Source organism: Sturnira hondurensis, unplaced genomic scaffold (genome assembly GCF_014824575.4).
Source record: "Sturnira hondurensis isolate 20B ecotype Veracruz unplaced genomic scaffold, ASM1482457v3 Scaffold0024152, whole genome shotgun sequence".
Taxonomy (NCBI): domain Eukaryota; kingdom Metazoa; phylum Chordata; class Mammalia; order Chiroptera; family Phyllostomidae; genus Sturnira; species Sturnira hondurensis.
The window spans coordinates 8,196,050-8,213,558 of NW_028096783.1; the positions used below are offsets into that span (position 1 = coordinate 8,196,050).

At 57.1% G+C, this 17,509-nt stretch overlaps 1 protein-coding gene across 2 annotated transcripts in view; it reads left to right on the plus strand.

The window, feature by feature from the left end:
• KIRREL3 (kirre like nephrin family adhesion molecule 3) overlaps nucleotides 1–17,509 on the plus strand; it is a 114,281-nt gene that overhangs the window by 22,207 nt on the left and 74,565 nt on the right. For both annotated transcript variants that reach the window (XM_037038192.1, XM_037038193.1), the window contains exons 2-3: nucleotides 8,893–9,042; nucleotides 13,414–13,563. In XM_037038192.1, coding sequence (XP_036894087.1) covers nucleotides 8,893–9,042; nucleotides 13,414–13,563 — 300 coding nt within the window. The remainder of the gene's footprint in view (nucleotides 1–8,892; nucleotides 9,043–13,413; nucleotides 13,564–17,509) is intronic.

The window sequence follows — 17,509 nt, forward strand, 5'->3', positions numbered from 1 at the left end:
AGCAGCTGTGCAAAGCAAGGGCGTTGCCCCCATTTTAGAAGAGGAAACGGAGGCTGGGACGGGGGTAAGGACTGTGCCCCTGACGGCACTGACTGCTGCTGACGGGGCAGACTTCCCCTGGGCCTGCCTGGCCCTGAGTGCTGCCCTGTCGGGACCCCAGGCCCTGGCACGCAACTGGGCGGGGAGGGAGTCGGTGTGGAGGGTGAGGTTTCCCATCCTCGTGCCTCTGCTTGCAGCTTGTGCCTGTGTGCCTCCGACACAGAACGCGTCTCTTTGTCGTCGCATCCCTATGTCATGGCTCCTCCTCCAGGAAGCCTTTCCTTTCCTCCCCCCAACTCCATGCTTGCAGCGTAAACCCCTGAAGAGCCTTCTATGAGCCGAGTGCCCCGTGCTCAGGGTGGGCCATCCACAGACTCCCAGCGAGTGTCGCTGACTGTCCTGAGACCCCTGGGCAGGGTTCCAGTTGGGCCACCCCACGTTCAGGCACAGGGGCAGGGGGACACTTCCCCAGGGCACCCACACGGCCTCGCTGCCTGTCGTTGCTACAGGACCAGTGGGGCAATGGCTCCTCAGGCTGCTACACAGCCCCCTGAGCCCAGCTCCCCTCCCCCCTCGGAGGACAGCGAGGGGAGGGTGGCCAGGCATGTGAGTGGCCAGAGCACTGGATCCTTGGATGCCAGGGCAGGCAGCTGCCATTCCTGTCCAGGTCTGACCTGGGCTAACCCTAAGGGTGGTTGCCGCCTTCCCTCCCCACTGCTGGAGCAAAAGCTGGGCCAAAGGGCCCGGCCCAGGATGGGGAGGAGGGGAATGAACACAGCCCGCACCACCTCCTGGTCATCTCCTACCCAACCTCAGAGCGTGGATAGACAGAGGGGACTTGCCGGGGGACATGGGGCATCAGCACCCTCTGCCCACATGGCTCCAGTGCCGAGTCTGTGCCGAGGCTTTCTCTCCTGTTACGCTAACTGACCCCGAGTCCTTGTGTTCTTTGTGATCCTCTCAGGGCCCGCTGGGCACCAGATCACTGGCTGGGTGAGGGGCACAAACACATGTGTCTATAAGAGCGGCAAGAGACATGGGACACCAGGGCACCAGAATGGTCTCCAGAAGCATGGAGGCTGACAATTCTAGATGGCAGGGTGGGTGAGCACCAGGGCTCCTCTGAGCCCAGGGTCAAGGGCACTGACCACTGTGGGCTTGGGGCCCGGTGCCTCGTCTCCACCTGTCTCACACACACACAGCACTGGGGGCAAGCCCCAGGGCCACAGGCTCCAGGGGCCTCAGACAGCCCAGACCACAGTCCCCGCCAGGGCCTCTAGGGGGCCTGACAGCAGCAGCAGAGTGAGGCTCTGACCTTCCCAGCGCATGTCTTAGTCCCAGACAAAATTCCATCTCCAAGATTCTAACCTAGAGCTTTCAGACATTCTGGGAGAAGAAAAAGAGTTGGTTCAAGCAAAATCGTAAACGAATAGAAAGGTGGGGCCCAGGCCCCAATTCACCCAGACACACACACGCACAGCCCTGGCGGCCAGGCCCTGGCACACTGCTGTGAAATCGCTCTGGCCCTTACAGTCCAGCCTTGCATAGCCAAATGCTTCTTGCCTCCCCGGGACATAACTAAGAATTGAGGGGCAACCTCAGGTCAGTGGCCAGAGGAGTGAGAGTTCAGGGAGTCACGCAGTCTTCAGCATTTTTAATGTCTTCCTGGGAGACAGAGGGGAACTCCCCAAGCCAGATGGTGAAGGTTCAGCCCATGCTAACATGCGCCATGAGTCCCCTGAAAGGAGACCAAGGTGAGGGGCCATGTGGCCAGAGCTGGGAGGGGTGGCCCCTCGGGAGCCTGCTGGGCTGATGGAGGTGGAGCAGGGAGTGAGGGAAGGGACTCAAGGGTGCATTTGAGGAAACAGTCTGGAGAAGTCATTAGAAGGAAGCAGTAGACGGGCACTGCTCTGAGCAGAGAGCGGAGGATCGGGGAACAGCTGGCAGGAGGATGGGAGGCCATGGGGGTGGGGTGGGGGTGTAGCAGCTGTGCCCCAGGTCAGGAGCCCTCTAGGGCCTTCCCGATGCCCGCCACCCCCATCCCGCTCTCTGGACCAGGCTGCACCTGCACCAGCGCCTTTCAGCACTGAAGAGCTGGAAGTCCTCTGCCACCTGCCGCCACCTCCCTCACTCCTCCCCTCCACCAGCCACTGGTACCTGTCCTGCCCCTGCCATCTTGACTCACAGCTCCCCACGTGGGGTCACAGATGCACAGGTGACTCAGAGCCCACCCTCCTCTGTACCCTTTTCAGCTGGAAGCAGCCCCCGCCTACTGCAGTTTGGAGAGAAAGCTTCAAAGGCACCCCCCTACCCCCCACTTCTGCCACTGCAAGTAGAGCAGAGTGCCATGCTGGGGGCCTCAAGCCAGGCTCCGTCCTGACCCCGCCACCGTGGACCTGAGTGTCCAGGTGTCCTCTCTGAGCTCAGTCATCCTCCCACCCCACATCAGTGCTGGGAAGGCCACTCAGTCAGTGAGGTACTCGCTTGGCCTGTGCAGGTCACACAGCCTGGGCATGCATGGAGACGCACCAGCTGTGGGCAGTCGCCTCAGGGGCTCTGAAGGGCCACGAGGACCCCAGCTCTGCAAGGCCCCTTCCTTCCTGGGAAGCAACCGGGAGAGCGTGCCTGCAGCCACGACTACGAGCACATTCCACTCTGGGGGGCCCACCGAATGCAAGATGGCTCCAGGGGCGCCTCTGCCCCTCCTGCTCCTTTAGCTCCGTGCTATTTTCAGTTCTGGGCAAGGGCCAGGGTCAGGCTGGGACGCCTCTCGGGCAGGTTCTGTCACTTAACGGGCTTAGAACTGTTATTAAGGACCTTAAGCTATGGCCCTGGGCCCCTGGACAGCCTCGCCTTCACATGGGTCTGATATGGTCCCATCGCATAGGAGAGAATTCAATCACAATGTCATATGAGGTTGTTCGTGCATGTTCACATTCAATGAAAGTTAGCTGTGACTGACTCCGTAACGATAAAAGTATTTATAGTATACATCCAGTTGTATGTACATGACAACATGATTCTTATATAAATAATGGCTATTTATATAATAGTAAGTACCAATCATTATTACACCTCCTTTCTTTCCCACCTGGTGGCCAGTTCAGGACTCCACCCTGAACCCTGAACCAGGGGTGTTGGCTGCCAGCTGGAAGGAGGCTATGCAAACTTAGGGAGGAACTGAGCAATTGCTTTTCACCCCAAAGATTCTCTGCCTCTCTTTAGATGTTCTGCGGGGGCTGCCTGGTTGGTGGGGCGAGTACTTGTTTGAGAATCAAAATCAGGTTTCAGGCCCTGAATTCAATAGCCAACATGGGATAATGGCAAGAAAACAAGGTTTGCAACCAGAGACACTGGTTTTGGATTACACCTGGGCCCACTGTGTGACCTTGAATTACACCTGGGCTCACTATGTGACCTTGAGTTGCACCCAGGTCCACTGCATAATCTTGAGTTACACACGGGGTCACTATGTGACATTGAATAACACCTGGGCCCACTGTATGACCTTGAATTATACCTGGGTTTACTATGTGACCTTGAATTACACCTGGGCCCACTGTATGACCTTGATCATGTCACCTCATTTCTAGGAGCCTCAGTTCATCTGCAAACTGTGGGTAATAACATCTAAGGGTCACTGCAGTCTCATTCAAATGCCGGCATAAAGTAGGTTTTCGTGCGTAACTCAGATATTTTTGTCCTGTAAAGCCCAGCTCCTTGAGACTCTGGCCCCTCCCCTCTAGTTCTTACCCCATGCCCTCCACGTGGCCCACTCAGCACAGTGTCCCTCTCCTCAGTAGTTCACAGTGCAAAAATCACTTTCCCACAGTGACTCCAGACTTCAGGAGACACACTGGAGGAGATAAGCTGTAAGCACCACAGGCCACGAAACAGGGACCCATTCAGCGCTTCCTCACTGGGCCGGGCACTGGGAAGGCAACTGGGAAAAGACAGCCCCGGCCCCTGCCCTCAAGGGGTTACCCTCCCTTTCTTTATGACCGTTGTTTCTTTGGCATCTAACATACGTGTGTGTAGTAGGTGCTCAATAAAGTTTTGAAGAAATAAAGGGAGGTGAGAAGGAGGAAAAGGGGAGCTGAGGAGGAGGAGAAGAGAAAGGAAGATGAAGATCCCCTCTGGGTAACAGAGGGTACCCAGGGGTGCAGGCAAAGATGAAGACGGGGGCAGAGCTGGCCTTTCAGTGGCAGCGACCTCAGGGCTGACTCGGGAGGCCTGCCGGGAGGACACCTGTGAGCAGCCGGCACAGGGCTGCGACTGAGCAGCAAGGAGGAGGGGCCAGGTGCCATCCTGCGGACAGTGGACAGCCGTTAGAGTCTCCGCATCCTGAGAAGACTCTAAGAAGGGGGACAACATGAGGGAAGTGGCCATTTTGAAAGAAAAGTCCAGGACGGGACCCGAAAGCTTTCACAGTCTGTTTTTAAACCCCAGGCTGAGCTAACGAGGCCTGGCCTTTGGGTTGTACAGCAAGAACGGAGAAGGGAAGTTGGGGCTGGGAGCCATTATGGGAGAAGCCTGGGTCAGACCGGTGGTGGCACAGATTAAAATAAAGCACGAGGCCCTGACCAGTGTGGCTCAGTGGGTTGGGCGTTGACCCACAAAGTGAAAGGTCACTACTTTGATTCTCCGTGGGGACACGTGCCTGGGTTGTGGGTTCAGCCCCCATCAGGGGCACAGGTAAGAGGCAACCGATTAATGTTTCTCTCTCACATAGATGTTTCCCTCTCTTTCTCCCTCTTTTCCCCTCTCTCTAAAAATACATTGAACACCTTTAAAATAAATAAATAAATATAGCATGAGCCCTGGACAGCGTGGCTCAGTGGGTTGGAGCACCCTCCCGTAAACCAATAGGTCACAGATTCGGTTCTTGGTCCTGGCATGTACCTGGGTTGCAGGCTTGGTCTCTGGTCGTGGTATATACAAGAGGCAACCAATCAATATTTCTTTCCCTCTCTCTCTTCCTCCTCTCCCCTCTTTCAAGTTAATTATCATGTCCTGGGATGAGGATAAAAAAAGAAAAGAAAAGAAAATTAAACCCTGAAGAGGTAGGTCACACTGCAAGGAGAACATCAGGGTATGAAATGGGAAACTGAGGCAGAAAATCTGGAACAGAGGGTGCAGCGTATGCAGCGTCTACCGTGAGAGCAGGACCCCCGTCCCTGCTCAGGCTAGAGTGGGTGAGGGGGTGGGCGATGGTACAGACCTTGGCTCCAGGGGAGAGGCCAGGTTCAGGTCATCAGTTTATCACCAGACAGCATAGTGCCTGCCTCGGAGCGAGTCTCAATAAACTTGTCACTGAACAAATGCTCTCAAGGGGCTTCCTGTCTATCAGCCACACCCAGCCAGTCATAGCAAGGGGTGCCAGGCTCCTTCAACTGCCCCTTCCTTGGAGGAGCAAACATGAGCACCAGGGAACTGGGAGTGAGGGAGGGTCAGGGGCACCCTTTGGGCCAGGACCTCCCCTGGCCTGCTGCGGTGTGCCTACGGGTCCTGAGCTGGAAGGAGAGGCCCCAAGGGATGTCCCATGGGTGAAAAGAAGTGAGTTCGCCCCTCCCCACCACACACAGCACCTCAACTTTTATCTGCTCAAGAGACTGACACTGTGTTTATGACTCTGTTTTTTAAAAAGCACCCCGTTGATTTAAAAGGAAAAAAAGTATTTGTAGTGTCTTGTATTGAATATGCAAAAATTAAAATTAGACTGAAACAAAAAATTGCCAGTGAAGGCACAAACGCAATTTGCAAATTCTGTCCCCTGGGTGTTTTGGGGGGGACTATTCTGTGTGCTGTCTGTGCCCGGAAACCTTCTTTCCATAGAAAGGCTGAGGGGATGGAGACAGACTGAGAGTGAGAACCACACACCTCTTGGAAGCCAGTGTGGGCAGAGAGATCTGGAGACCCCTCCACCCCAGCCCCCTCCAGCTCTTCCCACCCCCAGGCTCCTTTCTAGAGGCCCCAGGTCTTGTTTGGGGGTGCTCTTCTGCCTGCTCTCCCTCCTGGCTCTGAGACACCCTCCAAAGTGAAACGGTGGCTATTCAGTGTCCACCACCAAGGCCCGCTTTCACAGAGCACACCTCCACACCTTTCTGCAGAGCCTGGTTTCCATGGCGACTGCCTCTCCTCCCTCAGGGCACCATCCCCGCCACACTAGGGTACCTCCTCCAGCTCTCTTCAGGATGCTTCCAGCACCCAGCTCTCTGGTCCTGCTCACCAGCCCCAAGAGAAAGTGGGATCGGGGGTGGGGCAGCACTTCGGGGGCCCCCACTCATGGACGTTTCTGACGTCTTAGGCATCACGGTGTTTTGGGCCTTCCTAGCAGAACCCGTCAGCGTCCTGCTGGCAACATGCTCGCTCTCTGATAACATGCTCTCCCACAGCAGCTGTAGCTGTCTCGACTCCATCCTGCTTGCAAGAAAGATTTGGAGATAAAGGAGTGAGCTGAGACTTCATCCTCAGAGTGGAGAGAAGAAGCTCAGAGAGGAGTGTGCTCCCTGTCTGTCCTCCCCACTCTCAGGCGCATCCTTCCCCCACCCCCGCCACCTCTTGCCCCCCCGTCCTTTCTCTTCCTGCCCCTCCAGCCCCTCTTTCTCCTGCTCTCTTGCCCCTCACCCTCATGCCCTCTCCCCATCTCCTTTCTCTCTCCTCTCTTCCCTCCTTCTCTCTCTTGTTTTGGTGCCAGAAACAGCCTAATTACAACAGAGAATGTAAAGAGTCAAAAAGGAAAGAAAAACACCACACATAGCTGATTACCATGTCCTATGAAATCTAATTTGTGAAGCTCAAATCAGAATAAAAGGTGTTACTCCCACCATTCCGGGCCCACCTGACTGTGAAGGGGGCTTCTCTGAGACCCAGCCAGGAGCCCGTCAGGTTGCAGACCAGCCCCTTGCCCACCTGCCATGGACTCTCTCTCGCCTGTGGGCTTCGTCACTCCCCTTGGGGGCTTTGCCCCACCTGCTGCCACCACCCTGCTCCCCTTGGAGGTACACACCAGTCACTTCCTTCTTAGGGCCATGGGCAGAGAGCTCAGTCCCATCTTTGGTCTGAGCCCAGGACTTTGTGTCCCCAAGATGAGCAACAGCCAGTGTCCAGGACCTTTGGGGCCATCCTGCCTCCTCCAGGTGGGGGAAGAGAGGCTCCGGCAGCAGCCTGCCTGCCAGGTCCAGTTTTCCTGGGTCGTGTGTTTGCATCTGCAGAGCAGGGCTCAGGGAATAAGGGGGACCCAGAAGTCAGTGGACCCCAGGTCAAACGCCTGCCCTGCCACTCACTGGCTGTGTGACCTTGGGCAGGTTATTTTGCCTATCTGATCCTGGTTTCTCGGTGCACCATGGGGCGAGTTCTGCCCTGCAGTGTAATGAAATAGATTGCAGCGGGAAGGGGACGTGAAGCCTGGTCACACTGTGGGCAGGCGCCCAGTAAACACCATCACCCTGTTAGCCACTCAGCTGTGGCCTCCAGGGAGCGTGGTCCCCGCACCCCCACCTGCAGCAGCCCCTCCAGGGCCAGGCTCAGCGATCTGCACGTGGCGTAGCTCAGTAGGTGAGAACGTAGTCTTCGGGGCCCAAAAGCCTTATGTTCACAGCCCTAGTTCTAGAAGCCCCGAGATGCACCCTGGACAGTCCAGTGAGCCTCTGAGGTTCCAGTTCCTAAACCCCTGGGAAATGGGGTTGATGAGGTCCACGTGGAAGTGCAGCCCCTCAAGGTGAGGTGCACCGCAGCACCTGGCCAATAGCAACAACCGCAGACCCTGTGACTCTCTTTCACCTCCTTGTGCCTCAGTTGGAAAATGGAAATCAGAATAGCACCAACCTCACAGGTTGACGTGAGGATGAAAACATTAATGAGCTAACATTTTAAAGCCTAGAGCGATGCCAGGCGTGATGTACGCACTGCATTTAACAAAACAGGACCTGGCTCGCTCACAGGTCTCGGTGCCCTCTCACTCTGAGGTATCTACCAGAGGGGGAGGCGTGGGGGCCCAGCCCTGACTTTCTCCCCAGGGACAGTGAGGCTGGAGTAGGGTCTGCTGCAGGAAAGAAGGGGGCCGGGAGGATGTGTGGAGCGGAGAGCTGCTCATGCCACACTCTCACCTGCTGGGTTTGGCCAAGGCCCGTCCCTGAGCCACACAAACCATAGCATTATTTCCAGGACCCTCGGGTTTAACCAAAGCGCACCATTCTTCACACCTGCTGTCTTCGTGAAGCGCACCCCTGACAGAGTGCTGCCAGCAGGAGGGTCTCAGCCCTGCCTCTGCCCTGTTGCAGAAATGGGCACAAGCACGTGGTGTGACGTGGGAGCTAGCCAAAGGGAAAGGGGAAAGCACGTCCCGCCCTGGCCAGGTGGCTCAGTTGGTTGGAGCATTGTCCTGAGGACTGAAGGTTGCAGGTTCGATCCTCAGGCACGTGTAAGAGGAAACTGATTGATGTTTCTCTCTCACATCAATGTTTCTCTCTCTCTCTCCCCCACCCTTCCCCTCTCTCTAAGAATCGATGAGCCTGTCCTCAAATGAGAACTAAAGACAGAAAGAAAGAGAAAAGCATGTCCCAAGGGCAGCAAGTGGTAGGCGTGGCCGGTTTGGGGGAGGGCAGCTGGCCTCAGCTGGAGGGTAGGCAGGTCCAGGAGTGAGGAGGCCGCAGTGGGTCCAACTCCTGAAAGCAGGGTTCTACGTGGGGGCAGTGAGGGGGCCGCCGCTGGGCCCCAGGCAGGAAGGGGGTGCCCTGGAGTGGGGTGGACCTCGTCCCTGGGGCAGCCTGGGCTCTGCTGCCGTCACTTGGGGAGAAGGCCCCAGGCTCTCTTCCCTGCAGTGACAGACCGCTGTGCTTGTCTCCCCGCCAGGTCAAGTGTACTCCTTCAGCCAGCAGCCCCAGGACCAGGCCGTGGTGTCGGGGCAGCCCGTGACACTGCTTTGTGCCATCCCGGAATATGACGGCTTCGTCCTGTGGATCAAAGATGGCTTGGCGCTGGGCGTGGGCAGGGACCTCTCAAGTGAGTACCCCCGGACCTCCCCCAACTTCCCTGGAAGGCCTGGGACCCACCCCTGCCTTCCCCACCCACCTGCCTCCCCGGGAATCCCACCTCCAAGGGTCCGTGCGGCTCCCCCAGGCAGAGTCAGGCTGGGCAAGCCCTGGGTCCAGGGTCCAGGGGATTTCAGGGCCTCTCAGACAACTGGTGCTCAACGACCACTAACCCCTCGATTCTGGGATCGCTCCCAAACCGGACACAACACCGCCCCAGACTGTCTGTTCTAAAATCAAACTTGATTCTTGTCGAGTCAGATTTCCAGAGACGACGTGTTCTTGTTTCTCTATCCAAAATGCACTCCCCACTTACGTCACCACCTGGTTCTTCCGAGCTCCCATCCATCAAAAGGAGCCAAATAGATTGCAAATTAAAAAAAAACAAAAACCAAAAAACCTGGGGTCACCAGTGTAACAGGAGGAAAAGAAAAAAACAGTGTTTGAAATGAAATCTGAACCTTGCCCAGCCCTCCCCGTCAAGCTGGAACTGACCCGAGATCCGCTGCTGGGCTCCTGGGGCCGTTGGGGGTGGACCCCCGCGCTCCCTGGTGGGCGCCACGCCCAGGCCCCTGTTAACTATTGCGCACGTCAGCCCTTCGTCCCACAGACCTGCCTTTCCAATCCCTCCCCTCGGCCGGGAGAAAAGAGCTTGGAACCCCTTCCACGCCACTCCCCACCCAGCATTCTTCCCCTCCTTGAGGACACCAGGCCTGCGACTGTTTGCTAGGCTTGGCATAAACCGTAAAACTCAGGACCAGGGACCTGGGCACCCCTGGGATTGGGAACTGGCTGAGGGCGGAGGGGGAGAGAAAAAGGCGTATTGGACAGAGAAGCAGCTTTGCCTCTCTCGTGGTGGACAGCTACAGGAACGCAAACATCGAAGCGCTCTTGGCAACACGACGGTAGGGGGATTAATATTTACAATGTGAGTTATGTCTTGCCAAAAATGTATATTGCAAAATTATAGCGATGGCCAGTGGCATTACAGGATGTGAGTGCTGCGGCCCAACTGAGCGTACAGAAAATACACTACAATAGCTCCACAATCTATGAAGCTGCCATAACATTTAAGCTTGATGGGAACCATTCGTGTTCCGGGCCTCTGGACTCCCATACCCTAGAGGAACTGGGGGGAGGATGCGACCCTCCCAGTCTAGAATCGCTCGTGCCCTGCATGTCTCAGAGCCTGGCCCCTCCTGGTTGCTATTTAAGGAGGCTCTGGGGGACCCCAGCCGATGGTTTCCCAGCCCTCGGTCGGGAACTGTGGTCTTCTGAGTCAGGGATCCAGGGAGGCCCTGGGTCGCCACGGCTGGGTCACAGACTGGTCATTGCTGCACAGACCACTGAGCCTCTGCGCTCATTTTCATGAACGGCGTTTGGGCTGCAGGACTGGGTTCAGCTGGTGCTCAAGGGCCCTGGGCTCTGATGACCAGGGGTCTGCTTCTCCCTCGCCTTGACTCCATTTATTCAAAGGCGTTCAGCCAGCTCCCTACAGAGCCGGCGAACTCCAAGTCCCGAGAGGGCATTCCCTCTGTATTGGATCACCTGTTCCCAAAACAGCATCGAGACAATAGTGACAGACACTTGCACACCCCATAAATACTGAAGAGAGAGAGAGGGTAACAGGTCCCCATTCTGTTCAGCAAGTGTTTTGCAGAGAGCTTAACAGCACACCGTTTTCCTGTGGGGAACCGAGGCTCGGCCTTACGGGACTTCCACCCGCTGCGGCCTGCGTTCAGTCCCCCAGGAACAGTGCCCCGGATAAAGACCGCACAGTCTTTCTGGTCACCATGGCTGGAGACACAGCCAAAGGAAGTGACTGGTGAATATACTTCCTCGTACCGATAGGGCATTTTTCTGCTAAGGAGCTCAGCCAGCCTCTCGTAAACCCACAACCAACCACAGGAAGAAACAGGAGGGCTTTCCCCGTTCCAGGACAGGTAAACAGAGCCACAGCTGAGAAAGACGTGGATTCAAATGCACACCACAGCCCAGTGCCTGGGGCCCTGACCCCCAACCCCCAAAGGGCCCAGACACCGGGTCTGCTCTCACTTAGAAACACGGGACCTCCTTGTTGCCGTGCCTCATGGACACTGTCACGTAAACCAACACGCACAGACCACCCACCAGGCGCCAGGCACCTTACACAGGTTATCCCGTCCACCTGTCACCAGGACTCTGCGAGGTCCTGGTTTTGTTCCTGTGTTACTAACGACCGAGCACAAAATAAAAGTGACTGACCCAGGACACCACATATAGGAAGGGAGATGGCTGACATTCATTTGAACCCAAGCAACCGGATTGCAGACCCCAGACTCCCCCTGAGTTGGCCTCCCCTGAGAATAACAAGAAGGACTAACGATGTTGTGGAAGGAGCTAGAAGTCGCTCAGAATCTATGCTTCTGGATGTTTTCTGAAGATGCTGCCCGTCCTTGGGATATCATCACAGCTCTGTCGCCTAATTAGGCAAATACAAACAAACCCATCACTGATGTTTCAGCAGCTCCTGAGAGCTGATCGCTTGCCTGTGAGAAAACAAAAACACCAGCTTCAGCCAAGAGGCCTGCGGGGGAGCAGGGACTGATCACAGGACGGCAGGATCCAGACGCTGGGCAGAAGGGGCTGGCGCGGTCATCCAGCTACAACGGGTGGGGCAGTACTGGGGAGAACACTGGCTAGAACCCATTGCCAGCCCTCACCCTGGGGAGACCAGTTTAACACCCCTGGACTCCTTCCCCAGGCCTGGCAGAGGGCAGGCAGGGTGGGCAGCGGGGGAGGCAGAGGCGGGGCCCTGCTGGTTGCCCTTCTCTCTGGCCCAGCCTGAGCAGCTGTGGAGGGCAGGCCACCTGACTGCGTGCTGGGGACATGCCAGCCACGAAGACATGAGCCTCAAGGGCTCTGCTGCACAAGGAACACCCGCAAAACCTACTGGGAAACCTGGCAGAGAATGACAGCTACCTTCAGGGACCAGGAGTGCAGGGCCCTGCCTCGCCCTCCCCCCCAGGGAGCCCTTCCCCGCCTCTGGAAGAGAGGTGGAAGGGGCCAGAGCTCCAACATTTTTAATCGGGAGGAATCTCTGCCGAGTTCCTGACAGGCGATCACACCACCTGCGTTTGAATACAGCCAGTGACAGAGAGGCCTCACCACTCTTCCTGGCAGCCCTGACCCTTGTCCAAAACCTCGATTTGTTAACAACATTCTAAAGGGTTTCCCTTTCGCAAATCTGCCATCAGTGTGGATGCAGTCCCCAGGAGGAACAAAAACACATCTGACCAACGCGGAGAGACTTCGAAATGTTTAAGGAGAGAAAGCGTTGGGCATTCCTGTCTGCCTCTGTCCGTGTCTCTCGCTTCCTTAAGGCCTGGTCTCCCCTTTTAAAGGCCAAATATGCTCAACTCTCCCCTCCTGTGGCACTTGCTAAGAACTCACACTGTCCTGGTGAAGGCGCTTCAGGAAGAGTAGCTGTTCAGGACTGCCCAAAGGTGGGCAGGACTCTGAGGAGAGACAGGGACCAGGACAGGGAGGCCGAACCTTATGAGGGACAGGTGGGGGAAGGGCAGAGCTCCGGCAAGGGGAGGGGGTGCAAACAGATCCCGCCGCGGGAAAGTAAGGGGACTTAGGACCCAAGACCCTGGAAAGAGAGGAGCTGCCCAACGTGGTCAGCTATGACTTGGGTTGGCATTTATATTCAACCCTACACACAGCAAGGAAGCTGATTAATGATTTATCACGCTCAAGCCTTTATGTATCTATTATTCATCTCCAGTGGTACAAGGGGCCCCAGATCCCTAAGTGTCCTTATAAGTGCTTAATGAGACCCTGGGGTTTGGGGGTGAGCCAGGGGAATGAGGAGAATAGGGCCGCTGATGGTTCAAAGTGACCCGAGCTCCCTGGGCACTGGTAGGGTGGACCCGGGCTGTGCATCCCGAAACAGGATTTCCTGTCTCTGCGTGTGAGCCCTCACCCAAACGCACGCCCACTTGGTAAACCACGATGCTTAGCGATTTTTAGCGATGCTTGCAGTGACAAGCCTGCCGTGTCTGTCCCCACTTGGCATTTCCCTCTCCGTTCTCCCCTTCCCTCTCCAACAATAGCTTCCCTAACAGGCCTAGACTTTAAATCAACGATTCCCTTGTCCACCCACACTCCGCCCCAGCACCCCGGGGACACGCGCATGGCTGGGCTCCTCATGCTGAGTTGGGGACCCCAAGCAGCTGCCCGCTCTGCCAGCCACTAAGAGGGTCCAGCCCCTGCTCAGGTGGGCACCACTGTCCTGTTGATTAAGAATGTCACCTCCAGCCCTGGGCCGGCCCCCTCCATCCGCCTGCTGTCCCCACAGGTTACCCGCAGTACCTGGTGGTGGGGAACCACCTGTCGGGAGAACACCACCTGAAGATCCTGCGGGCAGAGCTGCAAGATGATGCCGTGTACGAGTGCCAGGCCATCCAGGCTGCCATCCGGTCCCGGCCTGCACGCCTCACTGTCCTGGGTAAGCACTGTCGCTGTGGGCAAGGACACCTCAGGAGCCACCACAGTCTCAGTTCCAGAAGGTGACTTCCAGCCCAATGCAGGGGCTCCCGGTGGGCCCAGCCCCTGGCGTTGTCTCACAGGGCTCGGCCACAGGCCCCACTGTGTTCGTAACCCCCTCCCCACCAAAAGGGGGAAAGTGAAAGTTCCTGCCCTGGATGTCGGAAGGCCAAGGCCACCTTCCCTGTGACATTGTCCACCCCATGGTTCAATTCCAGCTCAAGGAGAAAATAGGGGCTCCTGGATGTTCATTTATTCCATCGGAAAACCTGTTTTTCATGCGGAATCTGCCAGGCCGTGTGCTGGGTGATGGAGAGACAGAGGAGAAGGTGGCACTGCTTTGAGTCACTTCTTTCTGGACCGACCTCCCTCAGGGTGCTACCCAAGCCCCATCTCACCAGTTCCCCTGTCAGAGTCCCCAGCTTGCTTGTCCCTGTGACTTCGGCATCCGCAGGGACGACTGCTGCCCCTGTTCCCTGTCCCGTCCCCACTTCCCTGCTCCTGGGAACTCTGGGCTGATGACGTCATGTCTGGGAAAACTCATGCCAGGGGCTTATTTTATTTCATAACTTTGCTCTTGGTCTCTCTTCGTCTCAGCTTCCCAGGAGCCTGGTGTCCCCGGGACATCCTGCCTGAACAGGGCACCCCATTCCTCACTGGGGACACCTGAGGGAAGACAGGGAATGGGCTCACCACCTCTTCAGTTGCCTCACCCCTGCCGCCTCCTCCTCTGGCTAGAGGTCACAGAGAAGCCAGGCCCCTGGGAACAGAGCCTTGCACACGAGTGATAATACCTCCGTGTCTTTAGCTCTTGACAGCAGCTCTCAAAGCACTTTCACTTATCCTCCCTCAGCTGCTTCGATGCAAGCCTGTGGGGCCNCCGACCTCCCTCAGGGTGCTACCCAAGCCCCATCTCACCAGTTCCCCTGTCAGAGTCCCCAGCTTGCTTGTCCCTGTGACTTCGGCATCCGCAAGGACGACTGCTGCCCCTGTTCCCTGTCCCGTCCCCACTTCCCTGCTCCTGGGAACTCTGGGCTGATGACGTCATGTCTGGGAAAACTCATGCCAGGGGCTTATTTTATTTCAGAACTTTGCTCTTGGTCTCTCTTCGTCTCAGCTTCCCAGGAGCCTGGTGTCCCCGGGACATCCTGCCTGAACAGGGCACCCCATTCCTCACTGGGAACACCTGAGGGAAGACAGGGAATGGGCTCACCACCTCTTTAGTTGCCTCACCCCTGCCACCTCCTCCTCTGGCTAGAGGTCACAGAGGAGCCAGGCCCCTGGGAACAGAGCCTTGCACATGAGTGATAATACCTCCGTGTCTTTAGCTCTTGACAGCAGCTCTCAAAGTACTTTCACTTATCCTCCCTCAGCTGTTTCGATGCAAGCCTGGGGGGCCGAACTGCCGCCCCAGATGAGAAGCTAAAGCTCTGAGAAGCAAAGGGCCCGGGCTGGCCTCCAGCCTCCCAGAGCTCCATGCCCCCCACCCCAGCATGTCAGCCAGGCCCCCTGTGGGACAGAGCTCAGCAGCCAGAGAGGGACTCCCAGGTTCTGCCCGTCCCCCATCCTCGCAGCTGCCGAGAAGCTCTGACAGCAGGGTCAGCAGCTGGGGTGCTGCCCCCTCGCCTAGAAGAAAAGGCGCAGAGCCGCACCGTGATGAAATATTTACGTACGTGTCAGGTTGTCTTCAGATCTACACGGGCAGCGCTCGGGCAGATTAGCCCAGCACAGTGGCAGACAGGCCCCGGAGGACCACTTACCAGGTCAGAGCCTGGCTTCCTGAGACGGGGAGGGGGAGCTGGGCCAGGCTCACAGCCTCCTGTGGCCTTTGCGCCTCCCCCGGCCTTCGGTGAAGGGGACGAGAAAAGCCAGCCTGGTTGGTGGGGTGGATACACTGGAGTTACGGTCGGGAAGTGGGCCTCCGGGAGACTAATCAGGGACACTGAAGGGCGAGCCACCATTCCATCGCCCCTGAGATGGGATCAAAAATGAAGATGGGTACAGGGTTTGAGGGCAGAGAAAGGCAGATTTAGTGACAAATGCATTGTCTGGGTTTGGGGGCTTGCAAAACACCAGAACAGATTTGCTGAGTGAAGTTGCAGGCTCTTCACCCTCAGAGGTTATTTAGCCCCATCCTCAGGAGCATCTGCCTCCTGCCCCCTTGCTCCAGTGAGCGGGAGCTAGGCGTCCGCCACCTGAGCTGCACGCAGGCCCTAAAATAGATGGGGGTGCATGTCGTCCTGAAGTGGGTGTCCTGGCGTCAGAGCTCCACCCAGTCCTGCCCATCGATTTACAGGTCCCTCTCCTTCCATCGCCGTTAGGGAACAAAGTCTGAATTACTCCAGATGTTTGACAGACAAGGGAATCAAGACAGAGAGAGGCAAAGGCACTTACGGGAGGTCACACAGCTTAGTTACACTCAGACCAGACCCCAGATTTTCCGTCTGCAGCCAAAGCCCTCCGCCTGATCCTCCATGTTCCCAGGTGCCGGCAGAATCTCCCTCATCTGGCGGGGGGGGGGGGGGGGGAGAGCCAGGCTTCAGGCTTCTGGGAGCAGGGCCTCGGGTCTGGTCCAAACAGACCTAACTTTGTCTTGGGCCACATGGCAATGACATTTGCTCGCCCTCGCCCCCTCTCCAGTGGCTTGGCCTGGCACTGCCACTGGGCACAGAGCTGGGTTTGTGCGGGGAAGATGTTTCACTCGAGTACGGGGCCTATTGAAGAGGCAGAAGGGAGTGTTTCCAGGGGGCTCAGCAGAAAGGCCTGGGTGACATTCCTGAGAGCCAGGAAGGGGCCTGAGCAGGGACCTTTCACGCGGACTCCACAAAAACAGCTCCTCTTAAATACACCAACCCCGGCAAGAAAGAGCTTCTCTGACTCCTCAGAGCCACTCTAGGCCCCCACCCCTCATCTGGTCCTGTAGACCCCAGCCCTCGGCTGGTCCTGCAGGGCTCTGCCCAAGGGATCAGCCTGGCTGCCCTTCTCGGTGGTGGACAGCCCCACCTGCTGCCCTGGAGGGAGGCCCTGCACGCAGAAGCTCACCCAGCCTTCTGGAAAGCGAGCCCTGGCCTGTGCACGGCGGTAGGCAGGCAACGTGGCTCTTCCGGCTGAAGGGAAAGGGTGCTTCCACCCTGGCCAGCCAGCTCCCCAGCCAAGACCCCATCTGTTCCAGTGTGACATCTCAGCCTGGGAAAATGTCCCAGCTGGTTCCCCAAGGAGGGAGAGGGAGGTGGCTGCCTTTCCTGTGTTCCAGGAGTGAGAGAGCTTCCTAATTTAGTCTGTATTTGCTTGAGATCGATTTTTAATTAAATAAAGTAAGAGCCTGATTAGAACCTGTGGAAGATGTGAGAGCAGAATCAGATGGTATTCTGGCAAAACCGCAAAGCAAACACTTTGGCTGGAACAGAGGGAGGTCCCCAGGGGTCTTCCATCAAAGCACCGAGTGAGGAGGGCAAACACAGACGCTAGAGCCAGCAGATGTGCATTGTGAGAATAGGCATCTGTCGGCACCGCTCGGAGGAGCCAGGGGAGGGGGGCCAGGTCACAGAGCCCGCCGGGCTCCCGGGAGGGCATGGAAACTCGGCCCGGCAGCCAAGCCTAGAGTCACAGACATATTAATTAGCCTCGAGTTTCCTGCTCTCAGATGCAATCAGGCAAGGAGCAACGCTGAGCTGGGCATTTGCTCCCCCAGGAGGCACATGTCAGGGGCAGGAAGCTAGGGAAGCTGGGGGAGGGGGCAGAGAGAGGGCAAGGGCTGTGCTTGGGAGGCTGCGCCAAGCAAAGCCTGGGGGGCCATTCCGGGTCAAGGGGCTGACTTCCCTCTGTGACCCAGCCAGGCAGGGACCATGCTCTGACTCAAGCCAGCTCGAGACATGCATCTTCCCACCCCCAGAACATCTGAAAATCCC